The 24,157-nt window shown below is 38.5% G+C and overlaps 1 protein-coding gene across 42 annotated transcripts in view; it reads left to right on the top strand.

Moving 5' to 3' along the window:
* MCTP1 (multiple C2 and transmembrane domain containing 1) overlaps positions 1-24,157 on the top strand; it is a 537,796-nt gene that overhangs the window by 420,602 nt on the left and 93,037 nt on the right. For all 42 annotated transcript variants that reach the window (XR_014838295.1, XR_014838291.1, XR_014838294.1 and 39 more), the window contains one exon: positions 16,636-16,755. Coding sequence is in view for 29 of the 42 variants with exons in the window: in XM_021084540.2 (XP_020940199.2) it covers positions 16,636-16,755 (120 nt within the window). In the remaining 13 variants the exon portion in view is untranslated. The remainder of the gene's footprint in view (positions 1-16,635; positions 16,756-24,157) is intronic.

Below are 24,157 nucleotides of genomic sequence, written 5' to 3'. Positions count from 1 at the left end.
TATTACAGTGGAAGTGGTTTTTGTATTTCTAACAGTTTGACAAGAGCTAATTACAATGCGCTCATCTGTTTTGCGGACTAATTTGAGCCGTCGGGCATCAACACCATAGACATGCAGCAGCATTGCAAATGATACGCATGCTTCCTTTGCTCCAAGAATTTGTACTTGCTATAAAAGAAAACAGATTTGGACAGCCCTGAAAAAGTTGGGTTTGGTTTGAAGAAAACATTTCAGAATTACATTAGAGCTGGCCTACAAGTGAACTAAAAATACCTGCTCATCTCAGTGGTCTTGGCCCAGGGCCTTTCCTTTTACTGTAAAAGTCAGGCTGTTTGAACAGTTGGAGTGCGGCTTGCTTGCTGTCTAAACTAGTGTTCTCTGATAACTTCTGTTACCATTGAAACACAAGCCCTGTTGCATGGAAGAGAATGTTTAGAGGTGTGGAAAATAGCCAAGAGAAATGTATACTTAGTGTTCAAACCTCTAGGCTTCCCGGGTGGTAACTAGACCACTTAGATCTGTTAAGAAATGGGAGAAAGACAGTCATCAGTAAACATTACACAGCAAGGGTAAAAGATGGAATGGAGTAAAGAAGCCTGTTAAAATCAGCCTGAGATGATTATTTGAATTGCAAAGAGAAATGTTCAGACATAGCTAAAGCTGCTAAACATAACTCTTGAAGTTTTTCCAGAACAGAGGGATTGGGGGGAATGAGACCAGTGAAGGAGAAAATTAGAAAATTATAAGACAGAATGGGAGATGAAGTTTCAGAAACTGGTAAGATAGCTGAAATATATGATATTATTAGGTCTGAAATCTATTTATGAGGGTGAAAATTTTAAAACACGCTTCCTGACTTTGGCTCTGTGATTTTAAGCTTGCAATGAAGATATGAAATCTGGATAAAGAATAACCTGGCGTAACTGCTAGGTTATATCAGGAAGGATTAAAAAGAAAAATCAGTAGCCCTGGAGAGACAATCATGGTAAGTTAGAGAAGTCTGAGCGAGATAATTGAGTGGAAATGCATCACAAGGGTCCCAAATATCCCCAGACTTGGCAGAGATACAATCCTCTGCCTATCAGCTACTGGATAAAAAGACAGTCATCATCATTGATCATCTGCTTTTTCAGAGGTGTTTCTGTTCCGCAAGACAGAAGGGAGACGGCAAAGACCATAGGACTAATTTTTAAAGTAACTTGTATCACAGACTCCACTAACATGTGTTTGGCTTGTTAGATAGCTGGGTATCCTATTTTCTGGCACATTATATAGAACAGAGGGAGTTTCTCCCCACGAGCAACTGAAGTGCCAGCTGTTGCCCTAAATATTGTACCTGTTCATGATGGAGATAGCTTTAAAGCCAGATTTCAAGCTTAGGGGAAATTTTACATTTTGTACATCAGCAAACATTGGTATCAGATTTATGTTTCTAGATGGAGCATTTACATACACACAAAGTAGAGCTGATCAAGAACCTACTTCAGAAATAGTAAGGATAATAGGTTCTTTTCTTTACAGCTTTAAAAGATAACTATCTTTAGTAAACTTTAACGAACTTCTACAGCACTTCTGAAGCCCTGGGAGATATAGAAAGATGGCCTATTTATGTGACAATATCCCTAAATAAAATATCACCTTTAACCCATCGATTTTATTAAGTAATTGTTTAAAAATTTAAAAGGCAGGAAGCAATATCAGAATATTCTGTAAGGACTTGGGTATCACAAGAAAAACATGCCTTTTTTATTGGCACTGGACACACAACTACTTGGAAAGAAGAAGCAAATTGAGAACCAACATAAAAAGCCCCCCCCCTTTTTACTTAGGGAATAAATCAAACATGAAATGTCCTTTATCTATACTAGTGAGTTAGTCATGCATCCCTCCAGGACTAGGTGGATCCTGTAGATATGGAATTCTAGAAAAAGACAAGCTTTAATCAGCTTCATAGTCTTACTCATTCGTACATGTTTTTTGATGTCGTTCTTGAGTATTTTTTAAGAGCAGTTGTTACTTGAGACCAGCAACCTCCTTGTGGACCAAATAATACCAATGCACCAATTCCTCTTAATTGTTCATATTTAATCATTTAAAACAATAAATATGTGTTGCTCTGTAATCTTGCAAGCATGACTTTACATGAAACCTGTTTTTGAATGAGTAGAACTTCTGTGAATGATGAAGCTATGAAAATTAAAAACATAATTGTGCTTGGTTCCATAGCAGGCATTACAAACTACTAGGTAAGTACTAATTTCTAATGAAAGGTATATTAGAGAATCAGCATTTTCCAGGCATCTGTAAGCATTTGTCACTTTCATTCTACATCCAAACTTTTACTAACATGAAACTCACAACATTGCAGGAATTGCTTATCAGTTATTCATGTTGATGTGATGCTCAATTTGGACACACTCTGGGCTTTACAATTTGGAGTTGTCAGTGTTCTCAAAGCAAAGCCAGAGCCTTTCATCTCTGACTTTGATAAAAATGACGCGAAATAGTGGTACAACTTGTTAGCTGAGAAAAGAAAAAAAATCTAAATAAATAAATAACTTTCCAAACCTTCTGGCTGGCAGGTTCTATTGATATAATATTTCCATCAAGGAGAGTAGGGCACATTGTGCTATGATTAGTTGATAGCACCTCCTTGGAGGTTGTTTTGGTTCATTTTGTTGTGGAGATTCTTCACTGGCTGTTTCTATGAGTCATATTTAAGACAGCTTCATGTGAGTCCTATCTAGTTGTCACGCTTGCGTCTTTAATAGACAAAGTCAAGCTTTTCAAAAAGGACTAGATGTACTGGGATGGTAGACTTTAAGTTCAGGTAGCAACTTCAAAAACCCCACGTGCAGTATCACAAAGTAAAGAATCAGAACTTTCTGATGTATATTTACAAGTGGTCTAAGTAAATCCCAACAGTTTTTTGGCACCATCAGTAAATAAATGAACCATTATAGTATATGCATTCAGTTCAAAGCTTTGCCAATAAATCAACCAATTTCTTATTTTTTTTCCTACTCCTAACCATATACCTCATTCTGTCACCAGAACAACAGAGATAGATGGTTCTGTTGATGTATTTTGGCTAATCAATATAAGGGATCATTTGCTATAGAGTACACTCTGATTTTTTTCCCCTCTAAACACAATAAAGCACACACACACACACACACACACACACACACACACACACAGAGAGAGAGAGCACAACATAACACATCACAAGTCTCACCAGTTCGGTATCTGGTTGTAACTGCTCAAACAGAAAGCAGTAGAGAGAATTACCTAGTTCTTATTCTGTTGGGGGAGGAAGAAAAGCCACTTACGTATGCATGCATATGAGTGCAATAAGGCTCCCTGGATCATTGTGGCAGGACCACAGGAAACAGCTCAACAAGATAGAGCAATCCAGTGGGTCTAAGGTTGTCACTGATTTCTTTCTACTATTTATTTTAGAAAATTGTCCAAGGAGTTCCTGCTGTAACTCAGCAGTAACAAACCTGACTAGTATCCATGAGGGTGTGGGTTCAATCCCTGGCTCTGCTCACTGGGTTAAGGATCTGGTGTTGCTGTGGCTGTGGCGTAGGCCAGGAGCCGTAGCTCCGATTTGACCCCTAGCCTGGGAACTTTCATATGCTGCATGTGCAGCCCTAAAAAGGCAAAAGAAAGAAAATTGTCCAAACAAAGCAGAGCCTCTCTTCAAGAGAGCAATGTGTCATACTTTAAAACCACCTTGAAGAGGCTATCGTTAGGCTGGGAATTTATCTGGTTCACATTGCCTGTCTTCTCTCTCCTGTTGATGGAGGTGGTACCAAGAGCTCTAGTGGAATCAACCAGAAATAAAGACCTTAGAACAGGTGGTGACACCATCTGGCTATTTAAATCAAGGCTAAACCACCCCCTTCCCAGAAAATGAAGTTCTGAAGTCACTGATGATGTACAGAGCCTAATGTAATCCAAGGAAAAGTAAGTGGGCAGAGCAGGTTCACCTCCAATTCTTCTTTGGACATATTTTTAAGAAATTTGAAGAATAATGATGAAGAGAAAGAATCCAGTGCAAATACAAATGAGTGACTGCAATTTGTTTTCTCTCCTGCTCTCATGCCATCATCTAGGAAACACACCTAGCCTTCTTCTAGGTACATTTGTATACATATATGCATACTGCTTCTTCTTTTCTAAGTTAATGGTAGAATATTCTACTGTCTATGTGAGAAATTGGCAGTGTTTCTCAAAGTGGAGTACTGTTAGCATTTGGGACAGGGAACGTTTTCATGGGGTGGATCTGTTCCACATATTTCAGGGTGTTTCACACCCCCGCCTCACCCCATCCGAGACATTGTGATAAGTAAAAACATCCCTCCAAGTTTCCAGATGCACCTTGGGGGAGGGAAGTTGCAGCACAGCACCCAAATGTTTGAAAGGTCTCCCTCTTCCCTTCCTTCCCTCCTGTCTTTTCTTGTGCCATTTTTTTGTATTTAATGTCAGTTGATAGGATTAATTCTCAAACAGTGCTTTCATTTGCTTCTTACTGTTCTCTTCAATCATGTGTTTCATTTGACAAATTTTAACCTTGATGATGACTTCTTCAAAAGGAAAAGCTGAATATGTTAGGTTTCACTTTGCATCTGCCAGCTTTTTCCTTTAAGGCCCAGTCTTTCGGTAGATGTGAAATAGTTTCCTTTTAGGGATTAATTACCAAATCCAGTTTTATGTGTTGCTAGGCCCCTTAAAGTTTTTATTTTGTTTTTAAAGCATTGACTTCTTCCTCAAAAGGCAAACACTATGTATTTATTATCTTATTTAAGGCCCCTCTCATAGTAGCAATTATCCTCACACCAAATGCTCTCTGTTTGGGCAAGCATGCATGCACTTTTGATATATTTCCTCATCCTATTTTATCTGAAATAGACATTTTTGAATGATGAAACCAACAGGAAAACATTAGAGGGTGAAGCTTGGGTGAAAAATGGGTTAATACTGTGAAGACCATAAATGTGTTAAGTTTAAGGGGAAAAAAAATGAATTGAAATTAGGGAGGAAAAGGATTTTCTAAAAGGGCCGTGAAATAATTAATTGTTTTGTAGGAGATGGCCTTTCCATGTAGGCAGAGAATTTTTTCTTCACTTCTTTCTGAAGAGACAGTCAAATAGAGAATCTCATCTCTTAATTAGAAAGAAAAATACTCATCAAACACATCTCATCACTGGAGAGCTAATGATCCACAGCTGTTAGTCTGAAAGGGCAGGCTTTTTTCCTGAACAGTAGGAAGTGTTAATCATTTTGGATGAGATTTCTTTTTTAAAATATACTGGAGTTTGCAAAAGAATAGGATATTCAATATTCCAACTTAAATGATTTTTTTGAAGTGCACTCCCCCAGGGATACAGTCATGTGTCACACTGAATGATCATTGAATGCAGGCATCTTCCACTGCACTTCAATGGGAGCATCAATTGATGGGATGATGTGGATAGCCTGGTCCTGCCTGGGACTCATAAAACCCCAGGCTCAAAGGAAGAGGAATCAACACCTAAGAAATGGTGTTGCTCTAAAATCTTAATATTTTGAATTATTCACTCTACTCTTTATAATTTGCCTTGTTTAAATATAAGTGAAAAGCCTTAGCCCACCTTCACTTAGCTTCTGAGTAGAAAAGGTCTTTTTGTTTGTTTAATCTTCATGTGGAAAAGTAAGGCTTTTTTTTTTTTTTTTTCCTTCGACTGTAAAATGTAATTGGCTCATTCATTTTCCAGTCTTTGCCTTTAAAGCCACCTCGATAACCTCTTCCAAACATTTTGGACAGAAGAAAACCCCACTTAATAAAAACCTTGTGAATAGCCAACCTTGATTATTTAGAGCCATGAGAGAAAGTGAGAAAAAGGAAGAATGAAATTGGCTCCACAAACCTCGTTTTGACCATTCATTTCTGACCTCTTTGTTCTGTTAAACATTTACCAGAACACCTAAGAAGTGGTGTTCCATTTCTTTGCACTGATGCAAAAAATAGTTATCCAGGAGCAAGAGGAGGGAGAAGAAACAGATTTAGAAAACCTACAAATTTGAATGATCAGTTTCTAAATAACCTTTAGAGCGTCAACATTCACTATAAAATCCTTTACCACAGAGGCAGTGGAGCATTCTGGGAAAAGCACACTGGATTGGGAATTAGCTGATTCTGCTACAGGGTACAGGGTACCTTAGACAGATCTCAAACTCCTGAGCCTGTTTCCTCACTTGTAAAATGAAGAGTCTCAGCCTTCCCAGGACTGCCGTGCAGGACTTTCTCTGTCAAGTTCATTTTATGCCATCTGATAGAAGATGCTTGTTAGGATAAATTATGTCAGTTACCTTTGAAGAAGTTATAGATTTCAAAAGAGCCATTCTGAGCACATGATTAAAATTTAGGTTGTTTTTAAAGCCTGGCCCAAACAGATACTGAAGGACTGTGTTTTGTGATGTTAGTCCTAAAATCATAGGCAAGAGAACACTGATTTAGATAAAAGGTATCTGGATTTAAAAGTGAAAAGAGGAGCTCCTGTCATATTTCAGCAGTAGCGAACCCAGCTAGTACCCATGCGGATGCAGATTCGATCCCTGGCCTCCCTCAGTTGGTTAAGGGATCCAGCATTGCCGTGAGCTGTGGTGTAGGCCACAGACACGGCTCGAATCTAGTATTGCTGTGGCTGTGGTGTATGTAGTCTGGCAGCCGCAGCTCCAATTTGACCCCTAGCCTGGGAACTTCCATATGCCACAGGAGCAGCCCTAAAAAGCAAAAAAAGAAAAGAAAAGAAAAAAATTGTGAACAGGAATTGATGTCAGTAAAACTGCTAGTTCGGAATCTTATATCTAGGGACATGAAGTTGTTAAAAATTGCTAACATTTAAAAACCTTACTGTTTCAATTCCAGAGTTCACAAAAACTACGATGTATGATAATGTCATTTACTAGCAATAATGAGTTTCTGTAAAGATCTGGATTTTTCTTGCTTTGATTATTAGTAAAGAATTTCACTACATCCCCTCTGTTTAACACTTAGGACTTCCTTCCAGCAAACCGTTTCTTTCCAGACCACACAAAAATCCCTCTAAGGAAAATCATCCATCTTCTATTAATGCTCAAAGAGGAATAATCATGTTGACTTACCCTGGAGTATTATAAAGTTTCTGTAATTTTTCAGAAACAGTTTTAAACATGAAAAGCATAAAGTTTATAGTACTTACATTGATTCAATAATTTGTTTTTTTTTCCTGTGGGTTTTTTTTTTTTTTTTGGGGGGGGGAAGCCAAACTTGTGGCATATGGAAGTTCCCAGGCGAGGGGTCAAATCAGAGCTGTAGCTGCCAGCCTATGCCACAGCCATGGCAAAGCCAGATCCAAGCCTCATGCATCTGCAACCTACACCACAGCTTGTGGCAACTCTGGATCCTTAAACAACTGAGCAAGCCAGGGATCAAATCCACATCCTCATGGATACTGATCGGGTTCTTAATCCACTGAGCTACAGCAGGAACTCCTGATTTAGTACTTAGTGGTAAAGTACTGGTTTAGTACTTTTTTTCAGGTGTACTGCATCACTTGTTTCCCACAACAAACTTGTGAAATAGATGGGTAGTCCCATCTCCATTTTATAGAAAACAGACTCAAATAAAAGAGAATAAATCCCTTCCCAAGGTCTTGTGTTGATCAAATAGCAGAAATGGAACTAAAACCACTTCTTTAGGCTCTTGGTCCAGACCATATTTTTCTATACCACATTGTCACCTTTGGAGAAAAAGTATGTATCAGTTAGCACTTGCTGTATAACAAACTAGTCCATTAGTAGTGTAAAGCAACTACCATTTATTTAGTGATGATTCTGTAGGTGAGCAATTTGGACCACACTCACCTTCTTTTGTTCTCAGCTGGGCTTTTATGCATTTCTGGTCAGCTTCTGGTCATTTAGGCGTTTTTGCTTTCGGATGCTGCCTGGCTTCCACCTGAGGCGATGAAGACAACTGTCACATGTCTCTTATCATCCAGCAGACTAGCCTGTGCTTTTGACATGGTGTCTCAGGGTTTGAAGAGGGCAGAAGGCAAACCCAGATAAGCAAGAGCTTCTTAAGCCTCTATGTTTAACATTTTTGCAACTCTTCCCTTTGGCCAAAACAAGTTATACGTTCTATGTCCCAGTGTCATTGTGGAGGGTATTGTAAAAGGCATGGGTACAGAGAGGTATGAATAAATTAGGGTCATGACTTTATGCAGTCACCACAAGCTAAATATAAAAATACTGAAAATGGGACTCACTTTATCCTCTTCCTACTAGCCACTCCCATGGCACATGGAGATTCCCAGGCTAGGGGTCTAATGGGAGCTGTAGCCGCCTGCCTACACCACAGCCACAGCAACATGGGATCTGAGCCATTTCTGCAACCTACACCACAGCTCATGGCAACGCCAGATCCTTAACCCACTGAGCAAGGCCAGGGATTGAACCCACAACCTCATGGTTCCTAGTCAGATTCATTAACCACTGAGCCACAACAGGAACTCTGACATGGCCTTTTAAACATAGTTCTTATGCTTGAAACAATCATTACCTGTGAATTCTAAGTGGTATATGAAAAATGATGAGCTGCAAGAAAAACCAAAAAATTATATGTAGTATGAGCCAATATATCCCTGCTTATAATAATACCTAATGCTCATTGAACGTCTCATGGGTGCTAAGTACTGGGCTAATTCCATCTCAATCTGTAAATAGTATGATTTCCACTTTTCTAATGATAAAACCAAGAGTAATTTAGTAACTATCCAACAGTTACCTAGCTAGTGACTCGTGAGCTTAGATATAAAAATGGGCCTAACTTGAATACCCATGCTTTTTCTAGTGCATCACACTGCAGCAGCTTTTGAGGGATCCCGTGGTCATGGCTAACAGTTCAAGGCACATTGACAGAGAGCGTCTACCATCTAGGGTAACGCGTAAAACTCTCAGTATCCTTTTTCTAATGAAGAAAGTTAAGTTTACTTAATACCATTTGATTAGTGTCTCATGAAAATTTTCTGCTATAGAATTTTAATTGTAAATCAGAACAACCACCTAGCGATTCATAAAATAAAACCACCAAATTCTCAAACTGGTTTTAGCTTCTAATGAGCAAGGCTAACTAATATAGGGCTAGATGTTTTGTTTTGAGTGCTGGCATAGATTTTAAAAAAGTAAAACATAGTCCAAGTTCCTTAGTAAAAGTGTAGGGGGAGATGGGAGAGGCAAGAAAACTGGTACAGAGAAAAAAAGGCATGATTTCATACTGATGAAATCAAAGGAAATTAAATACTGTACACATGTGCAGGAGTCCATATTACCTAGTATAACCTTGAGAAATTCTAGATTCATTAAATCCTCTCATGTCTCATGCAAGAAAAACAGGTTTTTGTGTGTATGGATTGGGAAAAACTCCTAGGCATTTTATGGTTAATATTTCTGCTTCATGAAAAAGTATGGTCAGGACCAAGGACAGATCCTACATTGTCTTGGCCTTCTCCTTCTGCTACTCTCACACTGAAGACTCAGCCAAAAGTGTGGTTTATTGGAGGAAAAAAAAGGAAAGGATTCCATTTTAAAGCAAGTGGGCCCCAGGGAGAAAGGAAGCTTGAGTATGGAAAGAATAGGCTAAAAGGTCCTGTTCTTTCTCTGAGGGCTCTCTAATAGAAAATCATTGCTATTAACAAGTATTAGAATCATCACTAATACTATAGAGACCAGTTGCTTTTTTCTTAATTATTCTTAGCAATGTGAGTCCAGAGACCATGTCTTATCCTAATTTTCACTACCCAGTATTGCATAGCACATAGTAGATGTTCAATAAATATATTTTATTGTTGATCTATATTCATAATCTTTTTAAAAAATTGAGATATAATTAACATAAAACATATATAAGTATCAGATATATAATGTAATGATTCAGTGTTTGTATACATTGTGAAATGGTCACCACAGTAAGTCTAGTTCCCATCCCTTCCGCATATAGTTACATGTATTTTTTCCTTATGATGAGGGCTTTTAAGATTTATTCCTTTAGCAACTTTCAAATATGCAATACAGTATTATTAAATATAATCATCATGCTATACACAATATTCCTATGATTTATTGTTTTGTAACTGGAAGTTCATATTTTTTGAACCCCTTCACCCATTTCACTTCCTTCCCTGCCTTCTGGCAACCACGAATCTGTGTGTTTGTTTGTTTTGTTGTTAGATTCCATATATATGTGAGATCATATGGTGCTTGTCTTTCTCTGTCTGACTCATTTCACTTAGCATAATACCCTCTAGATCCATCCTGCTTGTTGCAAATGACAAGATTCCATTCTTTTTGTGGCTGAATAGTATTCCATTGTATTTATAGCATAACTTTTTTTTTTTGAAGGGCCACACATCTGGCATATGGAAGTTCCCAGGCTAGGGTTTGAATCAGAGCTGCAGCTGCTAGCCTACACTACAGCCACAGCAGTGCCAGATCCCTTAACCTGCTGAGCAAGGCCAGTGACTGAATCCACAACCTCATGGATACTGGTTGGGTTTGTTTTGCCTGAGCCACAATGGGAATTCCTATATCATAACTTCTTTATCTGTTCATCCATTTATGGATGCTTATGTTGCCTCCATATCTTGGCTATTATAAATAATGCTGCAATGAACATGGGAGTGCATGTATCTTTTTGAATTAGTATTTTTATTTTCTTCAAATACCCAGAATGGAATTACTAGATCATATGGTAGTTCTATTTTTAATTTTTTAAGGCACATCCATACTATTTTCCATAGTGGCTGTACCAATTTGCATTCCCACTAGTAATGCACAAGGGATCCCTTTTCTCTACATTCTCACCAACACTTCCTATTGCTTGACTTTTTGATAAGAACCATTCTGACAGGTATATCTCATTGTGGTTTTGATTTGCATTTCCCTGATGATTAGATGATTAGCATCTTTTCATGTGCCTGTTGGCCATCTGTATGTCTTCTTTGGAAAAATGTCCATTCACATCCTCTGCCCATGTTTAATCAGTTTGCTTGGTTTTTGGCTATTAAGTTATATGTATTTTGGATATTAACTCCTTTTCAGTTGTATAATTTGCAAATATTTTCTCCCATCTAATGGGTTGGCTTTTCATGTTGTTGGTGATTTCCTTTACTGTGCAGAAGCTTCTTCGTTTGATGTAGTCCTACTTGTTTATTTGTGCTTTTGATGCCTTTGTTTTGCAAGTCACATTCAAAAAACTATAACTGAGATCAATGACAAGGAGCTTTTTGCCTATGTTTTTCTCTGGGGGCTTTATGGTTACATGTCTTACATTCAAGTCTTGAATACATTTTCCGTCAATTTGTGTGTGTGGTGTAAGACATTCTTGTTGTATTCTTTTGCATGTGGCTGTCCAGTTTTCCCAACATCATTTATTGAAAAAAACTGTCCATTCCCGTAAGAACTGAAAATTACAGGCCAGTATCCCTGAGAACGGAGGTGAAAAAATTCTTAATAAAATTTTAGCTGGAGTTCCCATTGTGGCACAGCAGAAACAAATCTGACTAGGAACCATGAGGTTGCAGGTTCAATACCTGGCCTCATTGAATGGGTTAAGGATCTGGCATTGCCATGAGCTGTGGTATAGGTCACAGACACAGTTTGGATCTGGCATTGATGTGGCCGTGGTGTAGGCCTGCAACTGTAGCTCCAATTCAACCCCTAGCCTGGGAACCTCCATCTGCCATGGGTGCAGCCCTGAAAAAAAAAAAAAAAGCAAAAAAAAAATAAATAAAATAAAATATTAGCAAACCAAATTCAATAATACATTAAAAGGATCATTCAGTATAATCAAATGGGATTTATTCCAGGGATGCAGTGATGATTCAACATCCACAAATCATTCAACAGGATATACAACATTAATGAAGGATAAAAATCATATGATCATCTCAGTAGATACAGTAAGAGCATTTGACAAAATTCAATATCAATTTATGATTTAAAAAAAATTCTCAAGAAAGTGGGTATAGATGCAGTGTACTCAACATTGAAGAAAACACAAATAAGTGGAAATGTATTCCTTGCTCATGGATTGGAATAATTAATATCGTTAAGATGTCTGTACTACCACAATTATCTACAGATTCAATGCAATCTCTATCAAATTCCAACAGCATTTTTCACAGAAATAAGCAATATTTAAATTAGTATGAAACCCCAAAAGACATGAAATAGTGAAAGCAATCTTGAGAAACAAGAGCAAAACTGGAGGCATCATCCTCCCTGATTTCAAACTAAACTACAGAACTATAATAATCAAAACATTATGGTGTTGGCATAAAAACTGATTACATAGATCAATGGACTTGAATCTTAAAGAGCCCAGAAATAAGGTTATGCATATATGGTCAATTAATTTTCAGTGAGGTAGACAAGAATATGCAACACTCTCTTTTGACCTTTTGAAAGCTTCAATTAAATTTTGAGAAAAGAAAAACTAAATGCTTTGTATTTAGAGTTTATTCAGAGTTGTCTTATTTTCTTAAAAGATTTTCGAGATCATGGGTTCTACTTAGTTACTCAGATATTAGATTCTGAAAGAGCACAAAATAGGGAAAAAGACTATTTTTTCACTACCAGCATTCATAAAGCTAATGCAATTTCTTTCTTTGCCTTTCTCTTCTGTATCTTTGCCCACCCTGTGTTCTGGTATTCATGTTGTTTGGGCATATAAATATCATAGGTATTCATGATATGTGTTGTGTCAGTTCTGAATGCTGTATTTTTAGAAAGCTATTGATATATTGATTGAGATGTGGTAAGAAGACGATGTCCACAATGGAGAAGTGTCCAGAAATCATACCTCATAAGTGGTACTTTAAGCAACTAGTGATGTTGAATTTATGGAAAAGATATGATATAAGGATAGATAACTTGCAGAATTATCATCCTAAAATTTATTTGATGCAGCCCCTGGCCAACAACTAACACCACTACATGAACATTACAAGGAAATTCATTCTGGCTAACATCAGGATTCTAACACTAATGAGTGAACATTACAAGGGGGAATGTATATGCTCAGTAGGTTAAAAGGCATTACAGTTGGTGATATTTAGCAAGGGAAAAACCTGAGTCTCATCTATGAGGCCAGAATACACTGAGTCAAGTGAATGTCCTTGGCAAAGGCAACTATATAGAAAGGTCTAAGAGGAAAGACAGTTCATGACTGCAAAGCCAGAATGGAAAGATAATTTTCTTGAGGCCCTCAGATACTTCTTCTACCTTACATGCCTCAGGGAGAAATTTACTAGTGGTATCCCAGGTTGTAATTATGAATACATTTTCCAAGAGACACTTGGTTTTAAATAGTAACTCTATCGGACTTTTACTAATACAAATGATTAAATAAACGTATGTTAAATGACTTGGGAACCCAGCACATATTTATTCCCTAATTCATCAAATATATATTTCTTGAGCACCTACCCCAAGCACCATTCTAGCCTCTAGGAATAGAACAGTAAGCAAAAAGAAAAAGTCTCTACCCTTAAAAAGTTTATATTTTAGTGATTTCCAAATTTTACAAATAAACACATAAAGAATTAATATGGATTCTAGTGCCCCCAAATTTTCCTTTTGTATGTGCTGGTGTCTGTCAAATGTTCCTTAAATTTCTTCCTGAATAAAGAATTGTACTTTAAAAATTCATTTTAATAGAATAATCATAGCCATCAGTTATAATTTGTATCATCTTTAAATAGATTGTATACATTTCAAAAATTAAATATGAATATTTTTCTTTTCTGGAAATCTCTATGCTTTTCTTTTGGTGAAACAGAAGATATGGCTCATATTTCATGCATTAACATATTTGAGACTTTTCTTATTCAGGAACTTCAATCTATAGTTACCATGTAATTCTGTCCAAAATTCATTTCTTGGGTTACTAAACCATTATTTATGCTTTTTTTGTGTCCATCTGGGTTATGAATATCAAATAATTCAGTAAAATATACAGTTTTCAAAATTTATATCTCTACTTAATATTCTGTGATAACCAGAGATCCTATTGTGGTGCAGTGGAAAGGAATCTGACTAGCATCCATGAGGGTGAAGGTTTGATCCCTGGCCTTGCTCAGCTGGTCAGGGATCCAGGGTTGCTGCTCAGACACAGCTCGGACTCCACATTGCTGTGGCTGTGGCGTAGGCCAGCAGCTGTAGCTCCATTTGATCCCTAGCCTGGCAACTTCCATATGCCAGTGGTACAGCCCTAAAAAGAAAAAAAAAAAAAAAGTCCTGTGATAACCTATGTGGAAAAGAATCTGGGAAAAATGGATATGTGTATATGTATAACTGAATCACTTTATTGTACAGCAGAAATTACATAACATTATGAAATCAGCTATACTATAAAACTTTAAAAAATGAAAAAAAAATACCCTATTTAAAAAACCTTGATGGTACAGTAATGTCATAAGTTATTTTAAATATTAAAGAAGTGATATTAGAGGTGATCAGGTCTACAGACCTGTGTTGAGAAATGAAAACACTGAGGCAGAGTGACTTTCTAAAGCCCAGAACCTGTCTTCTGGCACTCAGGCCAGGAGTCCCTCCACCATTCCATTCAGGTTCATTTTCTTTGCAATTTGAATAGACTGTGGGCTTGGGCTGAGGTTCATTAATAAGGCCGAGAATAGCCTTTGCTGCTGAGAATGCCTGATGTGAGCATCCTCCGGGCACTGCCCCTCACCTTTCTCACCTGTGAAAGGCAAGATGTTTGTGGGACCCCAACCGGCTAGCTTAAATTCCCAATTATACTCTGCTTCAGCTAACTCTTAGCAGGCAGATGACTTTCTCGGTTTTGTTTTTTTGTTTTGTTTTGTTTTGTTTTTTTTGTTTTGTTTTGTTTTTTGCTTTTTAGGGCCTCACCAACGGCACATGGAAATTCCTATGGAAATTCCTAGGCGAGGGGTCAAATCAGAGCTGCAGCTGCCAGCTTGCACCACAGCCATAGCAGTGTGGGATCTGAGCCGCGTCTGTGACATCCACCACAGCTCACAACAACACCAGATCCTTAACCCACTGAGAGAGGCCAGGGATCGAACCCTCAACCTCATGGCTCTTAGACTCATTTCTGCTGTGCCATGAGGAGAACTCTGCTTTCTAGTTTTTACTATTAGAATATATACTACCTGAGGACCTTAGTTGACAAATAGTTAACTTTCTAAATTTTGTAAGGTATGGATATCAATCATTTTATACGGTAATTTTTTGAGCACTTACTGGGTACCAATCAGTGTGTTAAATCCTTAATACATTTCAACTGTTTAATTCTTTTTCAATTTGCCTTTTTTTAAGGGCCGCGCCTGTGGAGTATGGTGGTTCCTAAGCTAGGGGTCGAATCAGAGATACAGCTGCTGGCCTACACCACAGCCACAGCAACATGGAATCCGAGTGGCGTCTTCGACCTGTACCACAGCTCACAGCAATGCTGGATCCCTGACCCACTAGTTAGGCCAGGGCATTGAACCCACATCCTCATGGATGCTAGTCAAATTCGTTTCAGCTGAGCCACAGCAGGAACGCCTCAGCTGTTTAATTCTCACAGCCTCTCAGGCGGATACTCTTCTCACCCGCATTTTACAGATGAAGACAGCAAAGGGAGGATATGTACTGGGCCAAGAAGTTATAGGACTAGCTAACACCAGGGGTAATCTGGCTCTTAACTGCCATCTGACTTAACATTACCTTACTTGGGCAGCAGAAGCCATGGACCCAGAGAATTTAGATGATCTTCATGGTTTTAAGGGCATGAGGAAGGGTCATGCTTTATATCCAATGCTGGTTATTTTACAACGCAGATGTTCTGAGAATGGCTCTTTCTGACAGCCAAGGTGAATTCTGCATCTTACATTCCTCTTACACTTTTAAAAATCATTTACATACTTAAAGAAGTAAGGAGTCTTAAAAGATAATAAAAGTAGACATTTAAAATTTTCCTTTGACAAAGGTACCCCGTTTTTAAAATAGCTGTTTGATTTCTATGGCAATGCTGGATGTTTTTACACTTGTTGGTAGCAGTGCTTTTATTCATAATGTGAAATCTTGGGGGCTCTCTGGTGTAGACTTGGTATTTTCATCTGCCTATTATGCTTGTTACATTGTGTTATCCAAGTGAGATTTAAAAAAAAAAAAAAGTCCCTGATATTAAATGGTGATTCATCCTTTATCATTAAGGCAGGTAAACCGGTTATTTCTGACAATGTAGTGAAGCTCATTTTGCTGCCTTTTTTTTTAACTTTGTTTTGTCCGACCTGACAATAATTTCATTGGAGGGGAAAAATTAAAATTGCCTTGCTGACAATGTAATGATATCGGTTTTTCCTCCATAGAAATTAAACAAAGTAAAAATCTTAGTGACTTTCCAGGGGTCAGTTCTGCTTTTAGAAAAATACCTAAGAAGTTCTCAAGGCTTTGTTTTCAAGATAAGTCTTTCCGTTATGAAGCATTTAGTTGTGGGTTTTTTGTTTTTTTTTTGAGTGCAGTATGGATAAGAGAGTTCATTTAATGAAACTCAATGTTGACTCATCTCCCTTCTCTCTCCTCCAGCTTTTTCTCTTTGTTGTCTGGAACTTTGAGCTCTACATGATACCACTGGTTTTGTTGTTACTGTTGACATGGAACTACTTCTTGATAATATCAGGGAAAGATAACAGGCAACGTGATACAGTAAGTCTCTACTTTCTCTTTTGTATGTGTTTTTGTTCTTAGGCCTAGTCTCTCTGACAAGATAAACGTTAAATTTGGTTTTACAAACCAGAAATTCTATCTGCAAATACACAAATTTGGAGGAGAGTTTTATCAGTTTGAAACTAGCAACTGTTTGGTCCTAACACAATAGAAAATATTCACCTCTTTCTGGCATTACTCATTTTGGTAGGAACACACCAAAGAATGAGTTATGATGTTTAAGTGTAAAGTGGTTATTCCAAATGATTGTTCTTTAATTCTCATTTATTTTTATGTCTTAGTGAATCCCGAGTTAAGACATAACGTCACAAAATAATCTATGGTCAGACCAAACAAATGTATTTTATTCAAGATATTTCTCTGTGATCCATCATTTGATGATTGTTGGCCTAGAAGAGTGCATAAAGTCCCTTAATTCATTGTTCATTCACTGATGAATAACAGATACCCTTCTCTGAGGCTGGGATATATTAGGATACTGACTCAAGGATCAAGAGCTTGCATTTAACCGAGGGAAAGGTATACTGAACCCACCTGCCCTCTCTGGTATTTTTGAAGATTTTTAGAAAGTAAAGCAACCTCTTCTCTCTCAGAAAGTATTTCAGACTGCAAAACCAAAGCTAGCCATGTTTTGATCACATTTGTTATTCTCCTGTCAGCCCCCATGCCCCTTAGATTATCTGAGTCACTACACCCCTAGCAAACATATAGCTTCAAACCTTTCCCACATATCAAGAAATGGGAGGGGGGGGCGTGTCTTCTCCGCATGGGACATTTGCATTTTATAACTCTATAGATAGCTGGTGAGAATGAGTTAAGGGTTTGTCACACTTGAGAATCTATTTGGTAGCTATTTGCCCACATCAGATTACATAGGTTTTTAAAAACTTGCCATTAAGGGCCTCCATTTGATTTATAATAAGGACTTTTGCCAAGTAGTGTGCCCTTAATGATATGGGAAACAGAGTTATTTGATCTTAAACTTAGGAGTATTATATAATACTTTATTAGAATAGCATCATAATGGTTGCACAGACATACCTATGGCATAAAAAATTTTTCCTGTTAAATAACTCAAACAAAATGTACTTGAAATGGTTACACAAGCAAAATATACTTCTTCAAAATAATTTTTATCATTGAAATAAAACTCCAGATGTATAACCACCAAGTACATGGCAAAGTTGCCAACAACACACCAGTTTGTTTCCCTGTATTATTTGTATATATTTCTCTCTGTCTCATGAGATTATAAATTTGAGGTAGGGAACTATTTATCTTTGTACCTGCCACCATCCCCAGCACGTGTTTCACAAGTCAGATTTCTCCAAACATTTTTTGGTAAAGTTTATCAAACCAAACATTATATTGCCATTAGAGATTTTAATGGTTAGGCAGCATCAACACCAAGAAGTTATTGTTATTATTGGCAAGGATTTTACAGATATTTATTCAACTTGCAGACAGAGAGACAAGCCCCAAATGCCATAAACATTGCTGTCATGGGGACTAATAAGTACTTTTATCAGTTAATCTACAATGCTCTCTTTAAGAAGATAGGACTCTCTTAGACAATTGCTTTTTTGTCCCATTTATTTCAGAGAGATTGTCGAGAGAGAATATCTACTTTTCATTCAGTTGCCTTGAGACAAATTTGCAAATAAGAATGTTTGCAAATAGGAAAAAGTGGCAATTTAATTTCAGCTTCCTAATCTTATGAGGGGGCTTACCTTCAATATTTAGTCATTGGTTTGTGTATTCTCTCTTTGCTACACAAACTTGAAGTTCATTTTGATTCTTCTTTTATAATTTTCATCCTAATTGAATTAGAATTTGCTTGTTATCTTCTTCAGAATATACCTGCCTTGGCTGGAAAGGTCCATGTTTAGAAGGGAAATAATAATATATAATGAATTCCCTTGTACTTAAAATTCTCTGAGAATTGTTATGATCCTATTGAAAAGCTGTATATTATGTAAATTTTTCTACTGCCTTTTTTCCTAAAATACAGTGCCAATATTTACAAATCTTTCCTTCAGGGCACATCTCTGACAGACTTCCCTTTTTACCTATGGACAACATTTGATTTCTCCAGCACAGCCCACTGTGAAACATTCTATAGTCTAACTTTCATGGAATGCCAACTAGACTCCATAATTCCCAGTAATTGCCTTTTATTTGCCCCAAACACACATATCCACATATTCTGTTCTTTCTAGCACCAGAACAGCAATCACAACGTTTCATTCAGCTTCTTATTCACTGGCTCAGTTGAGACCTTATGTAACTCTTAAATCCAATTTGTCTAATTATGTGTTTTCTGCCATTTCCAGCTGTGCATTTGAACTGGTTGTTCCTTTTGAAAAGAAACCTGGATTATACTTTGCTCGTTATAGATTATACACACGTGCATGCATGCACACACATACATATAGATGTATAATCACACACGCACACATATATGTAAATTAAAGGAAGTGTTTGTAGAGATTGCCATGCTGTGCTTTAGTGACCCCATTGCATAGTGGATGATGCTGGAAGAATGGTATTTTGCCCGAAGTCTTTATTGGTATCCTAAAAGTAATGCAGAATTTTTCAACAAAGGTGAAAACTTTAGGGAATCTCTGAAGTGCATTAATTACACAGTTGGCTGATTTCAAACCAGGAAAATTTCCGTTTTAGGAAAAGGTGGTGTGGGAAATATTCTGTCACACACACAAAAATCATCTGTACATTATTCAGCTGAGGAAATTCACTTAGAATGAAAATTATAAAAGAAAAATCAAAATGAACTTCAGGTTTGTGTAGAAGAGAAAGGGGAATCATATTGTCACGACATCAGAAACTATTAAGAGAAAAGAAAAAATACTGTAAAAGAAAAAAGTACATAGACGGGTTAAAAACATCTGTCTTCAAAATATTGGTGGATAATTGAGATTAATACTAAAATTGGAAAGGATTTCTTTGTCGGTGTATTGTTTATTAAGGAGACCACTTCCTTTTTTGAGACTTAAGATCACAGAAATTGAGATCTCCTTTTCCCCACCATGGTGCCTGTTCTGGTTTAATGAGAAAAATGGGATGTAATCCTTGCCAAGTAAGTTTTGCTGCATTTAATGAGCTGAACCCATTGAGAGCTGGATAAGGACGCAGCCACTCCTGAGTCTGATGCTGTCAACTTAGAAGGGGCATGTGAGAAAGAGGCGTGGTTAGAAATGGTATTTCACCCCTGCTGTTTCCCAGTCAGACTTGTTAAAAATAAGCAATTCTAGATCCTAATCTACTTATGTGGGAACCTTGATATTAAAATCTCTAGCAAAAGGATTTTTAGGCTTTTCCAGAGAAAACCATTTAATACAAACTTCATTCAGACATGACTCTGCCATGAACGGGATATAAAGGTAGGACTGTCATCCTTCTCTTAGTCTGAGCCATCACTCCAGAACCTGGGGGAAACCCCTTCGCCCTGATCTGCTCATTAGGCTTGTACCAACTATCTACATCACAGTTACTATAAACTGAAATTTTGTAAGCTGAAGATGCCTGGTCTAGGACCATACCACCCTGAATGTTTCTGATCTCTTCTGAAGACTAGATGTCTAGAAGGGGCCTTTACTTTGGGTTTAAAAATTATTGAATCTTAGAGTTCCTTCTGTGGCACAGTGGGTTAAGGATCCGGTGCTATCTCTGCAGCAGCTCTGGTCTCTGCTGAGACGCAAGTTTGGTCCTTGCACAGTGAGTTAAGAATCCGGCACTGATGCAGCTGTGGCTTAGGTCACAGCTGTGGCTCAGCTTCAACCCAAGGCCTGGGAACTTCCATATGCTGCAGGTTTGGCAAGAAAAAAAATTGTTTAACTGAATACTCATTACACTCTGGGCACTGTGTTAAGCACTTTCTTTTGTAATGTCATTTAATTTTCCCTCCGGAGAGAGAAGCTGGTTGTGTCAGCCCAGTTGTGAGGTGGGTCCTCCTAAGGCAGGTGACTGCCATTCTCTCCTCTGTGGCAAGCACAGGGTCATACCCATGTGGGATAAGCATGACTACGAGAGCCTTGCCTTAAGAGAGGGGAAGTCAAGTGTCAGGGGATGAGAGAACGGGTTGGCCAAGCAAACAGGGGCCTGTGGCACTTTCTCTGAAACAGGTAGCATTACTACCACTTTACAGGGAAACAAACTACCCCATCAACAGTGTTTATGGCTTCAAAGAAAAGTCTCCCCTGACAAGCACACAGGGAAACAATGCAGAGAGCTTAAATGGTTCCAAAGGCACACAGGATGTAGCAAATCGGGTGTTAGGATCTGTCGGTCTGTCTAAAGTTTGCACCCGTTACCACCAGTCAGTCTCATTCAGGTCTCCCTGGGTACCTTTCAAGCAAATTTTTCCTTCAGGTTTCAGAAGTCAGTAGTAGTAACTCTACCTTTAAGTGGACAGATTGATGGAAAACCCTCATTTTCCCCATGCCAACCCTATATCTTCCTCACCTCTCATTCAAAAAAACAGAGCAGGTATCTATTTAGCAACGTCTATGAATCGGGTATCCTATTAAGCTTTTTAGAAATGTGGTCTCCTTTAATTCTTTATAGTAACTATATTGAGTACATTATTCTGGATGGTTTGATCCTCATTTTATAAATGAGGACATTCAGAATCAAAGAGGATGAATAACGAACTCTATAGAGTAAGTGGGAAGGGAACCCAGCTCTGCCCTCTTCCAAAGCTTCAGGCTATTTCCAAGGTACAGGTTTGAGCATGACCTTACCAAAGAATCCCTTAAGTGTCCAGAGCCTTACAGGGGATCCCAGGTGTCCCCACATTCCTTCCTATGAGGTTCCTGGTGACCTCTCAAGAATGCATACACATGTTTGATCCCAGTTGACCCTATTCATTTCAAAAAACTTTCATGACCTGGAGGACTACCTTCCATCCACCCAGTAAACACGAGAGAAGTAAGCCAAAGCTAAAACTCCTTTGCATCAGTGAAGAAAATCTTTGAATATCTTTGACATTCAAAAATTCTTCATGTGGTGTTTTTTAATTACATCTTAAAAGAACATTCATTTTTACTGTCATGATATGCCTCCCACATAGCAATCTCAGTTGTCTAATCAATGGAGGCATTAAAAGACTGAAGAGTAGGCTAGATCAATGAAATCATTCTCTGACTCATGATCTGGCTGTGACACAAATTGAGCCCAAGTCTGCCTGCTAAAGTACTTTATTAGTCAATACTGAAATGTTTTGTTAGCTCCCTCAAATGGCAAAGCTCTCCATGCATCTTTTTCCCCCTCTAGAATAGTACTGAATATTTGTTATTGTTGAGTGTCTTCCAATGAGACCCAGAACCCTGATGTCTAGAAATAAAGCTTGTCAGGGGGGAATTTTCTTTGAAGCCATAAACACTGTTGATGGGGTAGTTTGAGATTGTCCACCAAATACAAGCCACCAAAGAAACATCTGATTGTTTGACCTAAGTTCCCATAATCAAACTCTTTTATTATTTTCTCAGCCAGTACAACCAGTAGTTCCAAAGAAGTCCATGATGGCATATTTGAATTAGTGGACTAATGAATAAGTGAATTATTTTTCCCAGAACCTAGAGAGACTGGCCAGAGCTGAACTGAGGGGAGCAGACTCCATATGAAAAGCACTTCACATGTGCTGTTACATCCTCAGTACTTCAATGAGGGCTTTATCATTCACGGAAAGAAGCACAGATCCGAGCCTCCTGAGTTTGCATCTCAGTACCAAAAAAGACCACGTACTTGCTCTTAACAGAAGCAGCACTGAGTCATACAGCCTGTAAACACATCTAAAAATGGATAATCACTCTTTTCTTTTTTCTGCCTATTTCAACAGCAATTTTCTCCATTTTTTCAGAAGGTCACCAGCTTGCAAAAAATGTGAGGGAGGACCATGAAAAGAACCAGACCTTTAGTTTTCCAACACAATCACAAGCATAAGGAAGTAGAAACCAACAGCTAGTCAGATGTCAGTAGCAAGTGTCATGTCCTGGGACCCCCGTCCAAAGCTGTTCAAGCATCATAGGTGCCAGAGAATCACCTCCTGTCCAGACTGGTGCCCTGTATACAATGACAATCATGTCATCAGGCTCTGGCCACACTCCAACAGGATTTCCACATTTTTTTCCACTTTTCTCAAATGCTCCACCCCTACAACCATGCTGCCATTCCTTCCCTTTCAGTAGAAGACTAAGGCCTTCTGCTTTGGCAAACTTTCCCCAAACTCTAACCCCTGAAGCCCTCTAAATGTGTTCCCAATTTAGGGTTGCCAGATTTAGCAAATATAAGTGCAGATGCCAGTTAAATTGGAATTTCAGGTAAACAGAAGGAGATATTTATACCAAAATAATATTCATTATTTATCTACAATTCCAATTTAACTGGATGTCTTGTACTTTTCTAGCAACTTTCTCCCACATTTGCAGCTTGTATTCTTACCTCAAGACCTGTAGGAAGATGATAGTTCTGAAATAAAATTCTAATCATCTCCCTCTGCTATTTTTGTCTTTCCATAATAGCTTCCAGCATGGCATAGAAGTTTCCTCATGTGCAGGCCCCACCTAAACCATAGCTTCAGTTTTACTTTCCCTCTATTCCAACAGGACTCTTTGTGTATTTTTTTTTGTTTGTTTTGTGGTATGGAATATTTAATTAGCAAAAGGTAGAGGGAGCAGACAGAAAGGGGAAGGTACAGAAATGGACCAGACCATACCCATGTTTTTTTGTCCTCTCCTTCACCCAAACAGCAACTATTTATCACTGGGGAGCCAGGAAAACAAGGCTCAGGGGGCTTATGCCTCTTGCAAAAGCTTATACAGAAAAGTTCCAACTGGCTCCCAGGCCAGTGTTCTCTGCCTCTCCTCCAATGCATCCATTCTGCAGGCCTGAGCAGGGCAATGGCTTGGTCCACATAACACAGTAGAAAGGGAAGAAGGAAGAAATGATGCTTCTCTCTTTGTATAGATGAGGAAGTGGAGGCCCTGGATAAGGCAGTCATCTCTGCACAGTGAGTTTGTGTGGGTGGCCCAGGAAAGGGCAGCACAGGCCTGGTCTGGACCTTAGTGGAGGTGCTCATGCTGTGCCTGGGAGCCTCCTGGGCACTGGAACAGATGTACAGCAGGCGGGCCAATACAGGGGGCTGGAACAATTGAAGTCCTTGTGGCAGGAGCCTAACATTAAGGAGGTTGAGCTTAGGAAGCCCCACAAAGAGAGGAGCACACTCCCTTGTGAGGGCTGCCTAGCTCTGCCCAGGCACCTGCTCTGGGATGGGCTCCAGGGCCATACTGTGAACTTACAGGGGACGCTGTTGACACTGATGAGCAGTGGAGGCCTAGCCACAGGTTCAAGGGCCCCTCAGGGG

This window comes from Sus scrofa, chromosome 2 (genome assembly GCF_054392235.1).
Source record: "Sus scrofa isolate SSC_HxYL_T2T_F1_AM1 chromosome 2, Sscrofa_HxYL_maternal_Yorkshire_Landrace_v2.0, whole genome shotgun sequence".
Classification (NCBI taxonomy): Eukaryota; Metazoa; Chordata; class Mammalia; order Artiodactyla; family Suidae; genus Sus; species Sus scrofa.
This window is presented reverse-complemented; position numbering and strand designations above follow the sequence as displayed.